The sequence below is a fragment of the Lepisosteus platostomus genome, chromosome 14 (assembly GCF_059453375.1).
Source record: "Lepisosteus platostomus isolate fLepPlt1 chromosome 14, fLepPlt1.hap1, whole genome shotgun sequence".
Lineage (NCBI taxonomy): Eukaryota > Metazoa > Chordata > Actinopteri > Semionotiformes > Lepisosteidae > Lepisosteus > Lepisosteus platostomus.
In genome coordinates this window covers 8,040,141-8,058,724 of record NC_142624.1, presented here as the reverse complement: position 1 = coordinate 8,058,724, position 18,584 = coordinate 8,040,141, and the positions used below count along the sequence as shown (strand labels likewise).

The 18,584-nt window shown below is 42.7% G+C and overlaps 1 protein-coding gene and 2 long non-coding RNA genes across 11 annotated transcripts in view; all 3 read right to left on the bottom strand.

Moving 5' to 3' along the window:
- Positions 1-3,712: 3,712 nt before the first annotated feature.
- LOC148648841 (uncharacterized) lies at positions 3,713-8,464 on the bottom strand. Of its 7 annotated transcripts, none has more exons than XR_015926481.1 (8): positions 7,591-8,464; positions 6,955-7,034; positions 6,514-6,656; positions 5,936-6,054; positions 5,344-5,406; positions 4,891-5,092; positions 4,281-4,419; positions 3,713-4,085 (listed from the first exon to the last, which is right to left on the bottom strand). It is a non-coding gene; the product is annotated as an uncharacterized LOC148648841 (long non-coding RNA). The 7 variants fall into 7 exon arrangements; XR_015926479.1 differs by having other exon boundaries at positions 5,023-5,092; XR_015926477.1 differs by having other exon boundaries at positions 4,891-5,408.
- Positions 8,465-9,360: 896 nt separating this feature from the next.
- On the bottom strand, positions 9,361-10,559 carry LOC148648840 (uncharacterized). 2 transcript variants are annotated; one of them, XR_015926485.1, is made up of 3 exons: positions 10,455-10,559; positions 9,842-10,033; positions 9,361-9,592 (listed from the first exon to the last, which is right to left on the bottom strand). It is a non-coding gene; the product is annotated as an uncharacterized LOC148648840 (long non-coding RNA). The 2 variants fall into 2 exon arrangements; XR_015926484.1 differs by having other exon boundaries at positions 9,362-9,595.
- A 706-nt stretch (positions 10,560-11,265) lies between these two features.
- cfap65 (cilia and flagella associated protein 65) overlaps positions 11,266-18,584 on the bottom strand; it is a 54,090-nt gene continuing 46,771 nt past the window's right edge. Inside the window, exons 28-33 of one of the 2 annotated variants that reach the window (XM_088606842.1) lie at positions 18,430-18,480; positions 16,511-16,725; positions 14,440-14,568; positions 12,932-13,216; positions 12,141-12,275; positions 11,266-11,868 (exon numbers count right to left, since the gene is read on the bottom strand). In XM_088606842.1, coding sequence (XP_088462968.1) covers positions 11,736-11,868; positions 12,141-12,275; positions 12,932-13,216; positions 14,440-14,568; positions 16,511-16,725; positions 18,430-18,480 — 948 coding nt within the window. In that variant the 3' untranslated portion in view covers positions 11,266-11,735. The remainder of the gene's footprint in view (positions 11,869-12,140; positions 12,276-12,931; positions 13,217-14,439; positions 14,569-16,510; positions 16,726-18,429; positions 18,481-18,584) is intronic. The other variant, XM_088606843.1, reaches the window with a different exon arrangement.

Sequence of the window (18,584 nt, the reverse complement as noted above, 5' to 3'; positions counted from 1 at the left end):
CAGCCCTACAACACGTGAAATGATACAATAAGAACAATTGATGAACGTCACAGCCATACTTTTTCAATGTGATAGAAATTTCATAGATGTGCTCTAGAGAATGTTCCTTCCTTAAAACATATTACTAATCAACCTGAATTTAAAACAGAAAACGCGCAAGATTTATTAAAGGTGTAAAACTCTCAACATTTTCCCTCATTCGATGTTCATGCAATGGATAGAAAATAAAGAGAGTTCATCCTTTACAATCCCTTGGACCCTACATGCTGACAACAGTTGAGTCTGCAAGGAAACAAACTTGCAAACAAACTAAAACAACTCAATGCAATAATTCGAATGGACTCAGACATCATACATCACGATGAAGCCGCTGGCTTACCTGTCCAAGAACAAACACTGCCTGAAGACTGACACTCTCGTGCTGGGTGAAAAACAGAAGAGTTTGTGCCCCCTGTAGGGAGAAAAATAAATCAGACTCTACTGAGAAAAAGGTTCAACAGATTCCTGGAAACTGAATGCTTCTTGAAATAAAAATTGACTTTGGATGTGTGTGGCACACCAACATAAGATGAGCTCTCTCAGCTGTAATCTTCTGCATTCATTGTAAAGTATCCTTGTACTCATACTCTTCATTTTAACATTTTTACCAAACATTTCAACATTTTCAAATTATACTCCCCATTTAAGTCTAAAAACTGATAAGCCAAAAAATTCATCTTCGATAACATCTTGTTTCCAAAGAAACATGCTAATGGGTCTCATGCAACGGCATACAGATGAAAAACAGTCCACAAACCTGCCTACAACATAATCCAACATTCACAGCTCTAATGACCAAGAGGTTGACTGATATTCATCCAGAACAATAGAAAAAGACAAAAGTTAAGACTAAACTCTTTGAGGGCGACCATGAGCTACTCTTTAGGGCCCTGACGAGACAAATATCTAGTATCTGTTGACAGAAATAGATTCTATGCAAAACAATACTTGAGACTTTACTATATAGGAAAGGACTTTCAGAAATTCAGAGAATATGAAAAGGCCTCTGTAAGCTCTCCTGAATTCAGTCCTTCTCTGCTTCATGAAAATACATTTTTGGGCTCAAAGCGACCATGGAGTATTACTGCATTAACACTGGTGGTGATGGGTATAATTCTTACCACGTGATTCATCGCAGCTTAACATTTCCTGAGGAGAGTGTGTCAGGGTAAAACCGTATTGGTTAATAGCATATTGATGTAAGAATCTCATCAAGCAGCATACTGGAGAGCCATAAGCTGAATTCTGTATAGTGTTGCTAATGTGGCAGAGCAAAGGTAGCGATGCACTGTGCACAGTAAGATATCGCATTTAACACTGAAATTGGCCGCGTGGATGAACCAGGGTGAAAAAAAACATACCTCTTCAAAATGAAAATTGAACAGGTCAGCAAACTAGACAAGTATAGGATTCTAATCAACACAATATTTCTCTTGGATGATCAATATTCTTAATTCTTAAGAATCGTTTCAATTGGAAAGCCTGAGGCAAAAAATAAAGGGAAATGCTGGACGTTTTAAGATATTTGAAAATACCTCCAGGATGGAGATTTAAGGACCAAACAGGAGGAACAACGTGCATGTGGTAACCCTATAACGTAACCAGAAGTGCTGTATGTGTAGAGTACACACCCTACAGTATATAAATACAGCAAATGCTCTATCCTCACCTTGTACCCTAGTCATGTTTTCACATCCACTGCTGCTTCTTAGGATTTCAACAGCTTCATTATTGCTTGAATGGTCAGGATGCACACTGACTCACTAACCTGTCGCTGGAAACAGCACACAGAACATACTGAAATGCAGGGGGACCCGCTTTTACGCCAATGACCGCAACCTAAAAGGGAGTCCAACAGTAACTTTCTAGTAAAATCATTGCAAAAAGGGTTTTTTATTATATAAAAATAATTTGCTATATATGTTACTGTCTTGTTTTACACCTATGGGTGACTGAGATGTTTATGTGATTTTTACGTCTTTTCTATGCCCCGACATTACGGCCTCTGAACACAAAGCCCCGAACAAGGTTCAGAGAAACGTCGAGAAGCACAAGCAGACTACGTCGCCTTACAGTTAAATGTCATTTTCCTCAATACAGTACAGGGTGTCCTTATTTATCACATACTGTATACAGTTTTCAGTGTAACTTTATTTAGTACTGTTCTGTACATCATAATTTCTGTCGACACCCGAAGAAGGCTCCACGGCCGAAACGTTGTGTTTTCTCTCTTCTCTTTTCAACATGGAATAAACCTATTACTTGTTACTAATTCGGATAATTTGGTTGTCGGTACGAAGCAGTATTGAGTACATACTGTCCTGCAAGTGTACAGGAATAAGTAGAACAAGCGGTTCAGTATTGTATTCAACATCAATTTCAACATGAAAGAGGACACCCAGAGGAACTTTCCTTTCGCCTTATCTGGGAAGGGGGTGGGGATGGACAGTATTTTCAAAATATCCCACGTTTTATGTTCATTTGTTAATCTACCTACATATCAGGTATTAGTACAGAAAATGTCTGTGCTTGTAAATAATAATGTCTAATAATTAGTAAGATTTTTCACTGGCTTACCACCTTAGTTGTGCAGAACTTTACTTTTCTTCCCGTTGATGTGCCCAAGCATATTTCTCTGTAGATCGGATTTCTCTCGGCAGTGGTTGAATACCTTGAAGATGTTTAAATGTGTGAAATGCACAAGTCCCCTCGGCTGCAGTAACAGTATCGTCTGTTTTGCTGCCAGATTTGACTAAATATGAGCTTGCAAGTCAAGTACACCTTTATTTGCCACGGAGACAGAAGTACCAGTCTTACACACCAAACATTCAGCTTCCCAGTCTTCTCTGCCACTTCGAAAACACGGAAATTAGATCCGCTGTGAAGCGAGTGAAGAAACTCTACGTCTCTCTTTCTAACCTCATCTACTGTCCTTAAAACTTTTGTTAATTATTCTTCGTGGTGAAAATAATGTGGTCGAATTGTTGGATATTTGAAAATTCCCCCCGGGAAGGAGATATAAAGATCAAAATAGAGGACATTTCCGGCAAAATCCGGACGTACAGCAACCTTAATTAAGCGGCATATTGCATCTCCTGGGACATATCCGAATATAGTAGCAGTTTATTACTGAAATAAGACCGTTACTCCGGAATAATTTAACGGGTTAGCCTCTGGGAAATGTAACTGTTGGACTTCAGGAATGAAAAGAAGTGTCCATCCAGGCCCAACACATGAATTGAGATTTCTGTAAATCAGTAAATTGACAAAGACTGATAATTAAAGCTGCTCTATATCACCGCAGGTCGACCGTTATTTGTTCACTTTTCAGCGGCCGCTCACGCGCTTGTGTGAAAAGCAGCCTCGCTCGCGCCCCCTGCTGGCGGCTCACTGAACCAGCGGTCGGTTCACACGGACACACGTATTGATTGTGACTGAACACGGTACTGAAATAGATTAATTTTACCTTTCCGAATTACATAATATTCAACTACAATACAATTCCAACCACTTTACAATAGACCTTCGTCGCATGAAGTCATGGGTCCTCAGTATTTCACCGTTTAATGCACAGAATGCCCCACAGTGAGTTTGGAGAGCTCTGTTGAGACAAACAGCCCGTGTAGGGGAACAAATTCAGCAAAACGCAGAAAGAAACGGGAGGCTCAGTCACTTTAAGTCTGTGTGTATACTTCTTTATTGAGAAGGTCTCCACACTGCTGGTACTCAGGGGGAGGAGGGATATTGAGTACAAGGGATACAGTGGGTTAAATGTGTAATTTCATATAGTTCAATGTAAGGGTATATTAATGAAAACACTCTTAAGGGGTCTTTTCAGAAGTTATTGATATTCATTGCAGTAAAAGTAATAAAAAAGTTATTTCTGATATTTGCATACGTTAATGTTACTGGTTGGATAAAAAATGAACAGCACAAAGTTTGGGTTAAAGAGGAAACAGGCACTTCAGTGCACTTTTATAAGTCCCAGTCCCAGTCCCAAGTCCCAAGTCCCAGGTGTGGATCTCCCTCCTGTTCACCTCACACACCTGTTGATGAGACACAGTGCATTTAATTAGGAGGAGCTCAGCTGTCAGGTGTCAGGACAACAACCCACAGCTGGCTCCTCTTAGGCCATAACCGACATTGACTGCCTGTCACAGTTCAGTACCGATCCTACACTAACAAGTCATAAACATTTCGTTAGAGCAATGAATCTGCTTGTAAAACCAACAAGTCTGTACCTGTGTGTGTAGAAGAGAATATATGCATTCCTCTCTCCAGCCTTCAGCACAGACAGCTCGTCGGTCCTCCTCACCCTCTGGTTATTACACTGGAGCCACGTCTGCTCCGCGATGTTAAAAACATCACTGATGTCATGACCTGCAGAGACAGAGAGATGAGGCTTCTCTCATCAGTGAGACATTATTACATATCACAGTGACAAACCACCAAGGGACTTTTCATTGACTCTACAGGCAGTGTCAGTAGATTTCTCTACATCAGAATAGCATTGCATTGTTTTATGTACTGTATTTAGCTGGTGCGGTTGTTCTGTTGTGTTGGTAACATTTGTAAAGATTTAAAAATATGTTTTTCCCATATGATCTAAAATGTATAGCATGTAGTTGGGAAGCACAGTCTTTTGTTCACAAAAACCACCCATGGATTCGTCTGGCTCACTGCTCTTTCCTCCTGTTCCCCCTTGTTCTCCTGGTTCCCATTCTGTCTGACCTGAGCCACAACCTTAACAGGTCAGAACTATGTCTGTCACCACATCCAGGGTCCCTAAAGACTCTGAGCTCCCTATACATTGTGCAAGGATGGGTCATTGCAGGACCACACTGTCCTCACCGATATTGTGTCCCTAACATCTCTGTCTGATGTTCTTGTACACACAACAGCAGGAAGCTCCTCAGATAACTGCACTGCTCATAAACGCTGTTTCTCATGTGATAACAGGTCGGGTTTTTGAATTTGTCTTACTAGAGGTGGAAGTTCTCCCAACATGGCTGAGGACACCGACTAGCTGATCGTTTGTTGATGGTTCCCCGTTCTGAAACAAACACAGTAAGCAGGGTGAGTGACATTTCACCACTGCCTCACTTGGGCTGCAGTCTGCAATCTCTTCAATCCTCTTTTCTTCTCTTCATAAACCTAAACTCTCACTCAGCTCTCTGTTCTCTTTCAAAGACCCCATCTCTCACTGACTCCAACACAAACTCTTGTCACTCTCTCTGAGCTTCTGTCTGAGTCTGCCCTCATGTTCTCCCTGCTGCCTCTATCTCTCTCCCTCCTCTTCCTCACCAGCTGCTGTCTGTGCTGAGCTACTGCCTCTGTCTCACAGTGAGGCTCCACTGGGCTCTGCTTCTCTGTTTTCAAGGACATTCAGAAAAAACAGAAATAAAAAGTGTGAACACACATGTCTCTGAAAGTGCAACTTAAGAAATATATAAGGCTATAACGACCATGTCAGAAAACTTGAAGCAGATTAACTATTCTAAGATTTGATCATTTCATGGGTCTGGGCATCTTAAGAGGACACATAATTGTCCTTAAAAATAAATGAAAGAGATTTTCTAAGGATAATCTTCTTAGAACGCGCCAGGTACTGTAGATCTGAAGTAATGACAGGTAATTCAGGAGTTTGTAATTCCAAGTGGAGTGAACTGATCACAAGTTTGTGTTAGGAAGCAGATCACCGAATGGACACTCATCAGAGAAAGGAACAAATGATCTGATGATCAGTTTAGGACTAAGAAAAGGACTTGAGGATTAGGAAGAATGTGATCTGACAGGAATGAGATTCTGCTCATCTATTGCTGTGGCTGTTTTTGGATATGTGTGAAGGTGTCAGGACTGTTAAGGAGATGTGGGCCAGAGGTGAATGGGGGGTTACCTGGTGATTCTCCCTGCTTGTCCTGAGGGGCTGTGGAAGGTCCTGACTACAGGCTCTGCTGCAAGCTCATCTGCAGGGCTGCAGCCAGGAGCTCTTCTTCACTGAGCCCCTCTAACAACCTGTAGAGACAGCATTGAGAGTGTGAGCTCTGCTCTCAAGCAGACTGACAGGACAGGTGCTTTCTCCCCAGAGTTACAGCACACAAAGCTCTCCTTGACTACCTGCTCTCTGTCACTTGCCAGTGGTAATAATTGGCTAGTCTTCATGTCCTCAATCTGGAGTTTATGTACTGAGTTATAAATTTACTATAATTATATCAAGTTCCATAACCCAATAATGGGTATATTGGCAAGTGTGAAGAAAGTGCAGGATACAAACTTCAATACAGTGCACTACACTACTACCACTACAATAAAAACTAAAAGATTAAAGTATACAGTGTTGAAGTGTGAGCATGCAGTGGAAGAAACTGTGCAAGAATTGTGTTATTCTGCAACATAATATCTTACAGTATATCTTAGAGTCTCATAATGTCTTAGAGCTGGATTTTACACTCCGAAGTCCGAAGCGGGACTCACACTGTGGGCTCTGCTCTCCAGTCCAGAGCATGGGGAAGCTGGACACCACCGCTGCAGTGGGCTTGAGTGGTCAAGCCGCTGGGGATGACCACTGGCTCCTGCAGCTTGCTGTTGTACTGCAGCGTGGTGTCGTACCTGAACCTCTTCAGTGCAGGAAGGGGAAGAGGGACAGTGGGAATATCAGTGAAGAAGCACAATTCACTCCAGTTATATGAGACACTCTCATGAATGCAACAGTGCAGCAATTTACTCTTTATTCACATTCAGTCCAGAATGACCACTAGAGAGTCTCAGCTGTCATTTCCTATGAGCCTAGTGTGTTGTAGATGGGAAACTGGCTTCCATGCTGCTGCACATAAAGATCAGTCAATGCAGAGTGAAACAGTTACGCAGTAACTTCTCTGACACTGCTGTGGGCTTGTGAGCTGCACGCAGACCTACCTGGGCAGTGTGCTGAAGCTTGAGGTGACAGAGGCCAGCTGTCCTGAGCAGCTCTGACACCTCCGCTCAATCACTGCATCCTGGGCGAGGGAAGAGACATTGTCTGTGATCATCTGAGACAACCTAGTCAAGGTCACACTTTCGAGAGACCCACTTATGTTCAGACTGAATAACAATAATACTGAATAATAGGACTGATTCACATGATAGCTTTAAAAGCTTGGAATATAACAGGGAGAAAACAAAGAAGGCTACAATTTCAGTGATACAATCAGGATGTGACACCAGCCAGACTTGAAAAAAAAGATAAAAATAAATAACTGTACACTCTGTATAGCCATATAGTATCAACAGTATCATTAAGTTTAGATTTAAGAAAAAAAAATCTCTGAAGAAATAAGGATGTAGAATAAAAATGCAACATTAGCACCTGAGGCTTTATCATTGCTTAGAGTTTCCACACACATATTCTATGAAGATAGAGTGAACTTCACTTGAGCTGAATCAATCTTATTTCTTTTCTCTCAGACACAAAACCCACGTTCTCCTCTGATCCTGCCCCTAAACCATGATCCCTGTCTCATGAGGCACATGTTAAAAAGCCCCGTGTTCGTCCCGTCGAGCGTCGAGACTGACCTTGAAGTAAAGGTCCAGACAGTCCTGGATGGAGCCCAGCGGGAGGAGGTGTCTGCTCAGCCTACCTGAGCAGACAGAGTTCTTTCCTGTCATGTGTTCATCAACTGTGTGTGCCAGCCCTCCACTACAGGATCCAATTCTGGTGAAGCCTAACAGTATAAAAGGGGTTTGGGAGACGAATTGCCCACACGAGAAAATTACAGAGACTGGTTAATCTGCCCAGCATATCTGTTGGAAGTGAGCTGAATCCAGATCACACTGGAGCCACCAGCTGCACAACAGCACTGCCCAGTAGAGCACTGTGTTTTCTTCAAAGCCTTGCCTGAAACTAGAATCAGGAAGCATTTAGATCAGTTTAATTCTGTGGATATTTTTTGAGGTTTTAGTAGTGGAATACATTCTGTGAATTCTTCAGGTGTGTTTCAATGTTTAATATATGTGACAGAGTGATAAATGTCTTAGTTTCGCAGCTCTCACTTGTTGCCTGTCTCCACTGAACTCCTCATAAGCAGCTGAGATGACTGTTTTAATGTATCTCAGCTGCTCCTCCTTCTGACTCAGGCTGCTCTGGTTCCTCCCTGCAAGCAGGTGAGCAAACGACCTGCAAGGAAGAGAACAGAGCAGTCTGGACACTGCTCAACACAGCAGAACAGAGGCGAGTCAGTGGACTAGAGGAGCACATGTCAGTATTGGCGAATAGAAGGAAAACTAAGACACATGATCTAAACAACAGGTTCAATTTACATCTTTGTTTTCCACTGGAAGTTATAATTTTCACAGTCAGGAGGACTTGTGTGACCTCGCAAGTTTATTTATGTTTTTGAGTCCACCTCGGTCTCTTTAAGTTGCTTCCTCCTGCCCTGGGCTCCAGTACCTGAGCATCGTGTCCCAGCTGTCCCTCCCTCAGGATGTCGCTGGAGAAGGATGGTAGGCCAGAGAGACACTGCAGGGCAGCGTTGATGTAGCAGCTGTTTCCCAGGTTGGGGACCCTGTGGACAGAAGGACAGGGTCAACTGAGGGAGCCCTGGGACAGGCTGGAGTCTGAGCTGCACTAAGGGGACCTGGAGCTGCCCTGTTCCTTCACTCCCTGCTGCAGCAGAGACTGCAAAGCACTCTGGGCACTTCCTGTCATGTGTTCCTCATATTATTAAAGTATGGTTCTCACAGTTTGAAATATTGTCGGTTTTGAATAGTGGATATAACAAAATGTGATCCTAGCTAGATCAGAAAGAAGATGTCAGTCAATCAAGCTAGATTTCTGAATATATTCTTCACTAAATGTCCCTCGTTGCAGTTCTGCAAAAGTAAAGTAAAGCAACAGAGATGTTATTACTTTTATCGGCCATTGCTTGCTGGTGGAAGTAAGCTCACTTATAAAAATCAAGGCACTCAGAAGAGAAGCAACGCTGGTCATGGCTTCTTGTGATGAGTGTGTGAATCCGCTCCTAGAACTGTCTGAACGGGCGGTTCACTACCCCAGGAGCTGGGTGGTCTGAAGGGCGCTCTGACGCTGAGAGGAGGCGCTGTCCTTTCAGAGTGGGGAGAGCAGCACACGACACTGGAGCTGGAAAGGAACAGCGTGTGTTCACAGTGTAAACTGACATCATGAAATATTATTTCTTACAATGACTGGAAAGGAATAACTGAGACCTTCTGACTTTCTCATGAGTGCTGCACCAAGAGCTCAGTCAGCTCTTTTGGTTGAAATGAACATTTGGTACCTGTCAAGTGAGGAAGAGGGCTGCTGGTCTCTGCCCCCTCCTAAAAAAAAGAAAGCAAAACATAAATTGTGGAACCTTAAGTAGAATTTATTTCTGGTGTAGCAAAATTCCATTAGAATGGTGCTTTATGATTTATTTGCCATGAAAGACATTCTTCATACATTCTGCTGGGCTGCACAGTGTGCAGACAGAAGGACAGGACATACAGACCTAGAGCTGAGCTGCTCTTCTTCTCAGTGTGCTGCTGCTCACCACCTGGGGGCGCCCTGTCAGCACTCCTGCTACTGACACAACACAGGAAACACAGCAGTTAGAGCTCAGGCTGTGACTATCAGTCTCACACACTGATACTGCATGAGGAGCAGGGCATTAATTACCTTTCTCAACATATCAAATATTTTAAAACCTCAAGTGCGTAAAACATGGTTTAGCTGGAAATGGAGATTATTTTAGAGTTTACTGAATTCCTCCAGGAGCTATGACTTATGATCTTAAGTTCTTTGCATTTATTATGCAGCATTTATTTATACCTATGATTGTTCTTATACAGAGGAGTATAACAGTAGAAGACATGCCTGTTGTGAGCTGCGAGAGTGTCTGACCCAGAAAGCTCTGTGTCAGGCAGGCCAGGAGAAGAGGTCCTGGGGCTGGTCTTCTCCTGGACCTGACGCCCATCAGCAGCTCCTCCTCTGTCAGGAGCAGACTGCTGGGCGCTGCTGGGGCTGTTTGAGAACAGAGTGGAGACACTGGGGTCAGTAAAGAGCAGGGGAAGATGATCTTGGAATGATGCTCTTCCCATCATCACTAACAGGAGATGGGAAGTCTAGAATAAAACACTTCAGGTAAGATGATGAGGGTCATTGATAATAAAGCCCACTTTTCTTTGCAAGGACAGCAAGAAATATACAGTAGCAGTCAGCTAAACGTTCACATTACAGTTGGACTTGGCTGTAACATAACAACAAAAATAAACCTTCTAGACTATGACAATGGTTGGTGATACAGTTAGGACTGACGACATGATCTTGCAACAGTGATTAATTGACACTTGAATAAATCTGGACAATTGGCTTCAGTAAGTAGAGGGGTTTGACTCCATTCCCACTGAGATCATGGAGCTGTTATCTGTGAGCTGCTCAGTACCTGTGTTGGGGGAGCTCAGTCTGGACCACACAGGAGACCTCCTCTCCCTGGCTGTAAGGTCGTGTGTCCAGCTGTCCCTTCTGCTGGGCCCCAGGGTCCCCATTGAACTGATTATATATCCTCCCGTGGCTTGTAAGCTGTTCCGTAACTTACATTAATACCAACCAGCACGATCTTGCTTGCTGAAACAATTCCTCTCTGTACAAAAAATATTCTCAATTTCTCACACTAGAATAGGCCTACAGTACGTCTCATGCTCTCATTTTGAAGAAACGTGTCATCATTAGTACACCTAATGTACTAACACACATAGGGTTCTGAGAGATCAATATTATTTTGGTAAGCTGAAACTGAAACATCAAGGCGTATATACTGTATAAAGTGAGTGGAACTTGAGTCTTGCGTGTGTCCGGTCGCATTTGGGTGTCACTTGAACATTAGTTCTGATACTGTGAGGGGCCCCTGCACTGGTGACTCTCGTAGGATAGCGGGGATATTGAAGGAGCAGGGATATACTGTACTGTAGTGGCCAGAGGAGCTCAATCTTCAGAAAAACAGGGTCGTTGTCAAAGATGTAAAGACCCAGCTGCTGCGAACGGTCATGATCCACAAACCTTAATCGGAAAACACTCTCAGAAGACAAATCGCAACTCCTGAAAATGCACAAGGTTTACTTTTACAGCACTCCGTACACATGAATGTAGCGACAGCCTGTTGTAATAAAGCGAATTACTCCGAATTGACAGAATTGTTGGAACGACCTGTAGAAATAACGCAAACTAATCGCACAATAAAAATTAGGTTCTAAAAGTTGAATTTTTAAGTTTTATTGTTAAAATACGTACACATAAAGAATAATGCTTGACCAGCCTCTCGAACTGTACACTTTTCTGACAGGGTGTTAAGAAAAGATTTATTTAATAATCCGTAGTGTGTCTTTGATTAAATAGTTGCATTGAGTCTTAACCATGAAGAGGAAGGAAATAGTTTGTGTTTTTCTACGCAAATGATTTTGATGATGTGTTGTTTGGATAGACAGTTCCCTTTTTTAAGGTAAAATAAAATCTGTAGGCAGTAATTAAATATTCAATACACATCACTGCACCTATGTTCAGCAAAAATGCACAGTTTTCCAGGATTGATTGATTTCTGTGTTTTATTTAATAAAATAAAAGTGCGCCAGAAAGACACGTTAAGGTGATGCCCCGCCCTCAGCTTCAGGTCTACAGCGTGCACTCGAGAATGTGACTCCAGTCTGGTAGCAGGGTGGTACGCGGGGGCTCAGACCACAGGCTCTCCCGCCGGTCTCTCCAGACTCTGGGCCTTATGTCCCCCTCCTCTCTCTCCCGACGTCACTGCGCTGAGTGCCTGGGACCGAGGTGACCTTTTGGAAGAACTGCCCTGTGATGACCTCCTACATTTCAAACAAAATGAATGATATTGAGTCTTAAGCACTTTTATGTAGCCTGACTAGATACATATTTGGAGGAAGTATGAAAGACGTTCGGCTGATTTTAGCATATGAGACCCATGAGAACATACAAACTCCCCACAGACAGCACCCCAGGTCCAGAACTGGACCCGGAGCCCCAGCGCTGTGAGGCAGCAATCCTAATCACTGTGTCACCGTGCTGCCCATGACCAACCCTTACTCCTTTTTTCACACGAGGCCAGGGAAACACTTACCTAGATGTGGATGGGGGCAGCGCTATGACCCGCGGCCTTGCTGTCAGAACCACCTCTCCCACACAAGCCTCAATAAGAATGTTCTGAAGTGTGTTCACGAGAATCTCCTCAGCCAGATCACAGAACTCTGGGAGCCTGAAGACAAGGAAACCCAAAAAGCATTCTTTTTTAACACCTTTTGCTGACTTTTCATGAGTGCCACCCAGGAGATCAGACCTTCAGCTGAGTTGTTAAAGGACTGGACTCAGTTTGAGCCTTTATTATATTATTAACCATCCTTCTTCTACTGACTCTGCGTCCCTCTATTTCCAATTCACTACTTTTAAGCTCTTCTCCATTCCTGCATAGCCAGCTTTTCCCAAATTATAAACTCCTAATTTTAGACTCACATTTTAGAGGATTTTGAAATTAAAAAAAAGATATCCTCTTAATTACATCCTGATTATAAGAGTACGTCACAGCAAGATGGCCGCAGGTACAGGTTGTAACTGTAGTGGCAGCAGTTTCATGTTGTCATTCTTAAATAGTGAATAAAGGTTCAGAAAACGAACAGAGCATTTTTGTAATAGTTACATCCTAGTGGCAACAGTCTCAAAATGAAGCTATAGGACTCCAGGTACAAGTCACGTCAGGAACAGGACACAAGAAATGACTTTAGATTGTCTGTTACTACAGGCTAAATTAACGTCTCTGGTTCGGTACCTTTTTAACGTTCTTATGATATTAGAAACCACGAGTGCATCATGTTAGCATCGTGGAACACAAAGAAATTGAATCTTTGAGGTCCTTACCTCTTGATTGCCTCCTGCATCTCCAGTCGGTACTCCTGCTGTTTGATATCCTGGGAATCTGCCTCACTGGGCTGAGACTCTGCTGTCACCGCACTGGGCAGATCGTCCCTGAGGGTATCCCGGGGCAGTGGGGAAGAATTTAAAGAGCGGCCCCTCTGGTCAGGCCCCTCCTGCTGTGGTGCCAGTGTAGGAGTTCGGGGGCTGCTCAGCTGGCAGAAATAGGGAACTGGCTCGGCCAGGCTGTCCGTCAGGGACTGCTGGAACTGAGGATCATCCAGTAGGCTCCTTACAATCCCCAGAAGAGACAAGTCAATAAACATCTAGATTATTATGTGTACGTTGCAGTGAGTTACAAAAAATGATTTGATTGGGGGGGCGGTTCCCAGACTTCAGTGTCTGTGCTGATGCTTCGAATTCATTTTCTAGACTCTTTGGGGAAGCAAAAAAAAGGAATATACAGTAGGATATGCAGTTAGGTAGGTGCAGATTTTAAAACGAGGAATGTTCAAGCAACCACATGAATTGGGCTTGAAGAAAGATGTAAGATGTGAAAAGGGGGTTAACTGATTTCTTTCTACACAAAGACTTCTTGTAACACAAGACAGTCCATGCTTAGGCACCTTTGAGTTATGGTGGGATGGGAATTAATTGATATGAAATTCCAAGTGCAAGATAAAGACCCCCCCCAACTAAGGAAAGATAAAACCAACCATTAAAAGTGTTCAAGGTCTTAGGAATGTCCAAACATAGGGGGCCCCCCATTACCATGGTGACAATTTGCGTCAGAAGCAGGTGAAATTTGCTATATAAACTGGAAGTTTTGTACCTATATTTCGAGCAATACTTTGGTCTTATTGTTCCTTCCATGCAATAAACTCAGTTGTTTAAACTTCGTCTCAGGTTCCCAAACTTATTTGTCTGTTACTACAGGTTAATTAACGTCTCTGGTTCGGTACCTTTTTAACGTTCTTATGATTTTAGAAACCACGAGTGCATCATGTTAGCATCGTGGAACACAAAGAAATTGAATCAACTGGACCTCCAGAGGAGAAAAAAATAACACTTAGGGTGGAAATGTTTGATACATTCACCAGAAATCAGTCTATTACAAGCTGTTGAAATAGAATTAAGGGAACAAACTTAAAAACAAGACTGCAAAATTGCATAAAGGTCTGTATAATGTCTTTGGACCATTTAAGGTTTTTTGAAATGATTCATTTTGAAATCAAGGACCAAGAAACATTTAAATAACTAAACCAATCACCAGTTTACTGATACAGTGATTTAAGTTATGTACGGTGATTTATGAGCTCAGTTAGAGTGAACCCTATTGGACACAGTGACACCCAAGGACAGGGCTTGGGAATACTGCTCCATGGTACCCGACTCCAGTCAGTCCAATGGGGTAACTGCATGTCCTACACCGTGTACTGATCACTTATGATACTACGAAACCTGAGATTATGTGTCTCACAAGTCCTTAGCCAGTTTACTGAAGACTATGTTACCTGATCAATGAGGTCAAGATGCCGGTGACAATTTCCTTTTCTGGCCCGCTGCAGACAGACAGACCCGCTCTGGGGTCTGCTCTTTCAGTCTGTATTGAAGGCGAAGGAACCAGCTTGGGCTTCATCAGCCTGCAAGGAGAATATCAATGAAGACATTCTTAATCTGATCAGCCTCAAGAGTAACCAAACCTCCTTTTCTCCCAAGAGAAACTAGGGGTCCCATTTTAAAGTGTTTAGGAAATGCCAAATCATTATGTATGTACTGTATATATGCAGCAGCCAAAATATGGAATTAGATCATATCATTTGTGCTTTATCTACATTAATTTCGTATTGTATACTGTACAACCTTAGTCTATATGCTGCAACATCCATCCATCCATTTTCTAACTACTCTTTTTAAAATAGAGGTTCGTGAAGGAGCCAGAGCCTATCCTGGAAAGCAAGGGGCGCAAGGCAGGGTACACCCTGGACAGAACGTCAGTCCATCACAGGGCAGACACGGACACAGAAAGACTCACTCACACCTCGCACCAGGGCCAATTTAATGTGGGCTATTTTATTTGATAAGGACATTGTAGAGTGAAATATAACATTATACGTAAATGTGGCCATTTCTGAACTGTGCTTGTCCCTGTTCCAGTCATGTCATGGTCCTGTCATGCCAACAGTTACACTATTAACTGAATATTTAAAAGTAAAATCTTTGTCTGTTACTTGAAATATATTTCTACTTTTGAGCCACAAGTGGATAGAGATCATAAGTAAAAACAATGTTCTCATAACATAAACATACATCAAATACAAATGTTTGTGGGGTGGTTTCAAAGCTTTGACTCTGGCTTTGAAATTTCTGAGGTTATTGGTTCCATGCAGATGTAATAAAAGACAGTAGTAAAAAAAGCTCCATCTTGACCTGTGAGTAACATGTTTTTCCCACTTTTTCAGGTGTTCCCAGTCCTGAACCAAGAGTCCTACAAATCCATTCTGTTCCAGAATACTGGGGAGCTGCCCATCATTTTCAATCTGGACACAAAGGACTGTCCTGTGGTTACAGTGAAACCCACCAGTGGTCTGGTCCAGCCAGGGGCTCACCAGATCTTCACTCCGAGAACAACTCCAACCATAGATAATGATCAGAAATTGCACCGGTCTCTACAGCTGAATGCCTCTCAGGAGCACATTGAGGTGAATAACTGAGGATCTTATTATCTAACTTCAACAGCATGTTTGAATAGTTGTGTTCCAGTTTCCCACAACCCTTTAAAGAAGTCTAAGTTGCACATACACAGTGTTTCCAATTGTATAGACACACTCCACAGCTAGTTTTCGCAGAAGCCAATTAACGTACCAGAATGTCTTTGAACTGTGGCAGGAAACAGGAACAGTTGGAGGAAACCCATTCAAACACTGGGAGAACACACATCATCTCCAAGCAGACAGCACTCCAGGACTTGAACCCAGGGTATCAGTGCTGCAAGGTAGCAATGCTAACGGTGCACCACCATCCTGCCCCAGTTGCAACATATATACTGTAGACACTGAATATTGGAGAATATGTCTTAAGTAGAGGGAATGGCCTGGCATACGGTATGTCTTATACTTTCTGAGGACCGTAATGTAGTACCTGGCATTTTCCTTATTGTGCTTTGGTGAACAAGACTTTGCAAGACACACGATTACTGATGCATGTTCCTCTGCTGCACCGCTGAAGACAACAGCAAACCTGGCTAATGTGTTAATTTAGAAAGCTTCGATAGCTTATAGGAACTAAAAGGACCACGAACGGGAAACAGAATTTACTGTTGGCGGCAAAAAGCTTCTAACCTGCTCTCCGTCTCTCATACATTTTTTTCAGCTACTGCACACCTGGAGTGCATGGTTGGAGCGACGCTCTTATCTCCACACATATCGAAATCTAGCAAAATTGATGCAGTGTTATTTGGCAGCTGTAATCACCAGTGATGGGGATCTGTCTGGTTAAAAGGGGTGCTCTCTAATTATTTGGTAGGGCGCTCAATAAAAGGGCCTTACAAACGCTGGCGCTGTACCGTTCCCCCCTCTCCCTGACCTGTGAATGTAGTGCGTGTGCAGCCGGGAGGGGAAGCTGCTCTGGAACTCCTGCAGAGAGTGGGAACAAGCCATCACCCCCAGGTGGAGAAGGAAGGGTCGGGGAGCCTCGGGTCTCCGCCACAGCCGGCCCGCCTCCCTCTGCGCCCTGCGTTCCGATCGGCTGAGGCCCACGCCGTTTCCCGGCTCCGTGCGGCTCCGGATCGGGGGGAGGGTCTGTGCGGACGGAGAGAAAAGCACAAAGTTTGTCATTCCCAGAGTGGTCTGGGAGCAGCCATGAACAGTCACTCAGAGAGTCTGCTGCTAGTGTGTGAACAGTCCAGTGGCAAGGAGAAAGGAGTCATTAATTAGTCACTATTAATTCATGGAATTCACAATTTCTGAAAAGGCTTTCTTGTAGTTTTGCTTGTAGCCATTGTGATCTGGGTATTAAAGTCTATTTACTAGCCAGACTGAAGGTGACGAAGAAGATCGATTGCTTCTTTGTTGTAATGTGAGCCACTTTTTTCCCCCAAAACTTTAGCTCACTAAAAAAAGAAACTAAGATATGTATTTTTTTATGGCACTGAGATTTAATGTTACATACCCTTTTCCTTGACAAATTCTTTTACACATGCCAAATGCCAGGACAATAATTGATATTGCTATAACTGCACTGCTGTTAGCATAGGGGAGGGGGACCCATGACATTGAAAACAAGCAGGCTTGTGATACGTCTCTTTTAACCCAATAGAAATATTACTTTGAATTTCAAGATTCTTTTGCTGAAAAATACTCATTACTTGTTAACGTTGCATGCAGATCACATTGGAAGTTCACGATTTTGTGCTGAATTCGAGATTTGTCCATTTTTTCTATACCACCAATGAATGTATTTTGTGATATTTGGACAGCAGTTCCCCTTTAAAGAAACATAAAACTACCGATATGTGTCATGGAATTTTATCAAAGAAGAGCCAGGAGAGGTGTTGTCATTCACTCAGTAAGGTCTTTATTCATATTGCAATATGGGAAAAAGCCATCACCCGTCTGTACAGAGAAGTGAAAGCTGATTCAAAAGCAAGCAGGGAGAGCCCTTGTTTTATATCTTTTTTTAAGCTGATGCAACACTTCAAGGACAGGCAAAGCGGTATTTTTCCATTCCTTATAGGTTTCTGCTTTAAGCAAAGAAGAGCAGTTATTCAAATAGTTTCTCGTACTCCCTTCTTCAAGCAGCAGAGATAAACATTATTAAAACATCCCGTGCTCTTGACGAGTTGGGTGCTATCACACTTTGTTCTAAGTATCCAGCTGCTTGTGCAGCACAGCTCTGTCCGTAAACAACATTTTTAGGATAAAACACTTTTTCTCAGTAACTTTCCATTGCATATGTACTACCTTAGTCTGTATATAATATGTACTTTTTCACGTCGATATATTTGGTTTCATGTGAAGCTGGTACAGTGGCCTCCCCCACAAATCTGAGCTGGATGAAGGGGTTAGAAAATGGATGGATGGCTGTGATTTGTTACACAATTTTAAGTCTTGTAAAACCTTTGAAATGTATTTTGGCTTACAATCTAACAGCAGCTCATTTTTTAACTCTTTTAGTCAACAACGACTGTTTTGCCCGAAGCCAGAGGCGGGCAGGTTTAAGTTGAAGCTGTTAGAATTTAAATTGCCACTATTTAGTAAGTCAGCTGAATTCAGGCCAGGAGTTCGGCTAACAACCATACTTTAGAAGAAATCTGACTTCATAACCAATTCCAAGATCTCACTCCAGTTTCCTAATAAACAGTTATTTACTAAATTCACAACATTGCGCACCACATTGACCAGCTAGCCTTATTTACTAAATTTGTTATTCTCCCGTTTTACTGTAAATTTGAAGGACTTGTCCTTCAAGACACAAACACGGACATCATATCAACAGGATATTACCTTATATTTTTGGACGCAAGTGTCCATTTGCTGGCCAGACCTTTTAGATCCCTACGATGAAGCAAAATGGGAAGAGAGGCAAAAAAGCTTAATATGAGAATTATTGGGAAAAAGTCATGCAAGACATTGCATTGTATGAGCACACTTATACAGAG